Here is a 2,642-nt window from a genome sequence, read left to right as displayed (position 1 = left end):
CCCCTCCCCCATTTCTGATGAAGGGTCTAGGCCCGAAACGTCAGCCTCTCCGCTCCTATGATGCTGCTTGGCCTGCTGTGTTCATCCAGCCCTGCACCTCGTTGTCTCGGATTCTCCAGCATCTGCAGTTCCTACTATCTCTGATTCAACTTCTGTCTTTCCGTCTGTCTTGACATCATTACACTGTGTGTGGTGCTCATCGTACTCTTCCTAATGTTAACCCTTTCAGATCCTTTATACTACATTATTTACTATTCTTCCTTCACTGCTGGAACTAAATTCTAAGAATGGAGAGGTAAGAATTAGTTGAGATTATGAAACAAAAATAGGAATTGTTGGAGAAACTCAGCAGGTTTGGCAGCATCTTGTTGAAAAATGAGTCAATGTTCTGAAACATTAACTCTGCTTTCTCTCGACGGAAACTGCCAGGCCAGTGGAGTTTCTCCAGCAAATTTTGTTTTTGTTTCTGATTTACAGCATCTGCAGTTCTCTTTTTTTTTGGTTGTTTAGATGAGATGATGTTATCACCTGGACTTTGCTCCATTCACCTTGATTAATTTTGGTTATGGGTAATAAATTCTGGTTGAGTCAGAAATGCACACATTCATGTAAAAATAGAAAAAAACCACACCTTTAGGGAGTCTGAGAGGAATTTTCCTGATCGTTTTCTGAATTAAAGCAGCTTTTTTTTTCTCTTTCCGATTGCTAGGGGTTAGATAAACGATGTGAAATTCGTGATTGGTAGGACCTTTTTTTGTATGTATATTACTATGAATGCAGCAAGGAAGAAAAAATATTCACTGTAGTAAAAATTGCCTTTTATGCTAGATTTTTTTTTCCGTGCCGGGAGATGCCTAATTATTTGATTGCTGTTTCCTCAGAGGCCAGTGCTAAGACCTGTGATGGAGTGGATTGTGCATTTGAAGAAGTGGTAGAAAAAATTCTACAAACACCAGGACTATGGCAGGTCGAGGGACACAATAAAAGCATGAAATTATCTGAAAGCTCATCCAGTCAGGATAGAGCATGTGGTGGTTACTGCTCCCTGTTATAAATGAACTGGGACTGTCTCACTTTGTAATACTGTTACTATGTTAACAGTAGTGACTCTTAGTCTACAAAGACAGGAAGCTGCTGTCGTCTTGGATCTGAGACAACTAAAGTGATGTGAGATAAGAGAGCTAATTGCCTTAATGAAGTCTTTTGCATACTTTTCTCATTCAAATCATAATCTTCTGACAGATTGACGTATATTGTACTTTTTAATTTGGTTTCTCTGTCTTTATACGTCATGTTATTTCTAACTAAACAATGGAAGTTTTGGATTTGGAATTCCTATTGAGCTGAAGCATTGCTTTAATTCAATAAAAGTGGAAGCCTGTGGTATGGTGAATTGGCTGAGTTGTTGGGACCAACATTGTAGATGGTTTGATGTTCTTTCAAAGATATCAATTTTTAAAACTAACTCAACCATCTGGAGCAGGATAAATAATTATTTTAAGCTTCCTCTGTGTCTACTACCTTCTATGCCTAATTTCAGTAGACCCTTAGATATGGGATCTTCTAGCCTCTTTTCATCCTCAGCATGTAAAAGAGAATAATACATTGGGGTTTGATGTGCTGGGAGTTGATGTGTTGAGAGGGCCACGTTTCGAATCCAATCTTGGGACCATTTTCCGCTCTATAGTTCCTCTGCATGAATGCCAAGGCACGTCCAATCTTTTTGTAGTTCTGTGGTGCAAAATCATCTTGCAGTGCCATAAGTTAATAATTGTAATTTTATATTGTGCAATCACTTATTGCTAAGACTAAGTAGTAGGGTGGATTTCCCACCAATAACTGTCAGATTTAAAAGGGCTATTATGAAGATTTGACCTGTGAATACAGTGAGAGTTATGGCCTACAATGGATGCATGGTAATGCTGATCTTGTATTGGTTTGTTTACGGTATTTAATTTACTTTAAATCACATCCCTAACTAGGGAGAATGAAAATAACGCTATTATTATCCATTGCAATACAATCTTTTCCCATCACCTACAACTTGTCAGCTCTGCCTTGAATAACCGAATATGCAGAGCTCCTAAGTGTAACCTGGTCCTTTTTTATCACTGGGTTCATTTATGTTTTAAATTGCATAATTTCCACACTAAATGTAACCTATTTATTAGTATTTTTCATATGCTGTATCTGTATCATTTGTTTGTATGACATGCAGATTTAAGTGAGGTAACAGTATTTGCAGATTACTTTCCAGAACAGGAAAGAAACTGTAAAAGCGCCAAATATACTTAAAATAATCAGACTTAATAAACAGTGACTGGCTTAATCTCTTGTTGTTTTTGAGCACTGTTTCTTGTGTATGATTTTGTTTTGAATGAGTTGAAAGGTTGGCCTTCCAGATTACTAATCCAGTGATGTAACTACGTGGAAAGATGAATTCACTAATGAAGCAGACTAGCATACTAGTGCTAATGAAGCAACGAAGGTGTTGCTGGTTTGGGCACCTGTAAAAGTTAGAAGCTGGCTGTTTCCTCAAACATATGCTACACCCTGAAGTAACCTGCACAAAAAGAGCAGCAGAGTGCCCAAGTTCTGACTCCTGAATGCTGTCAAGAGATATGAAAGCCCTCTATTAATTA

The 2,642-nt window shown here is 37.9% G+C and overlaps 1 protein-coding gene across 1 annotated transcript in view; it reads left to right on the top strand.

The window, feature by feature from the left end:
- Positions 1–2,329, top strand: part of LOC109921297 (ras-related protein Rab-18-like) — a 22,855-nt gene extending 20,526 nt beyond the window's left edge. The window contains exon 7 of the mRNA XM_048614414.1: positions 882–2,329. Coding sequence (XP_048470371.1) covers positions 882–1,054 — 173 coding nt within the window. The 3' untranslated portion in view covers positions 1,055–2,329. The remainder of the gene's footprint in view (positions 1–881) is intronic.
- The last annotated feature ends 313 nt before the right edge of the window (positions 2,330–2,642 follow it).

The sequence above is a fragment of the Rhincodon typus genome, chromosome 30 (assembly GCF_021869965.1).
Source record: "Rhincodon typus isolate 14 chromosome 30, sRhiTyp1.1, whole genome shotgun sequence".
NCBI lineage: Eukaryota > Metazoa > Chordata > Chondrichthyes > Orectolobiformes > Rhincodontidae > Rhincodon > Rhincodon typus.
Note: the sequence above shows the minus strand (reverse complement) of the source record. Positions and strands in the feature narration are given on the sequence as shown.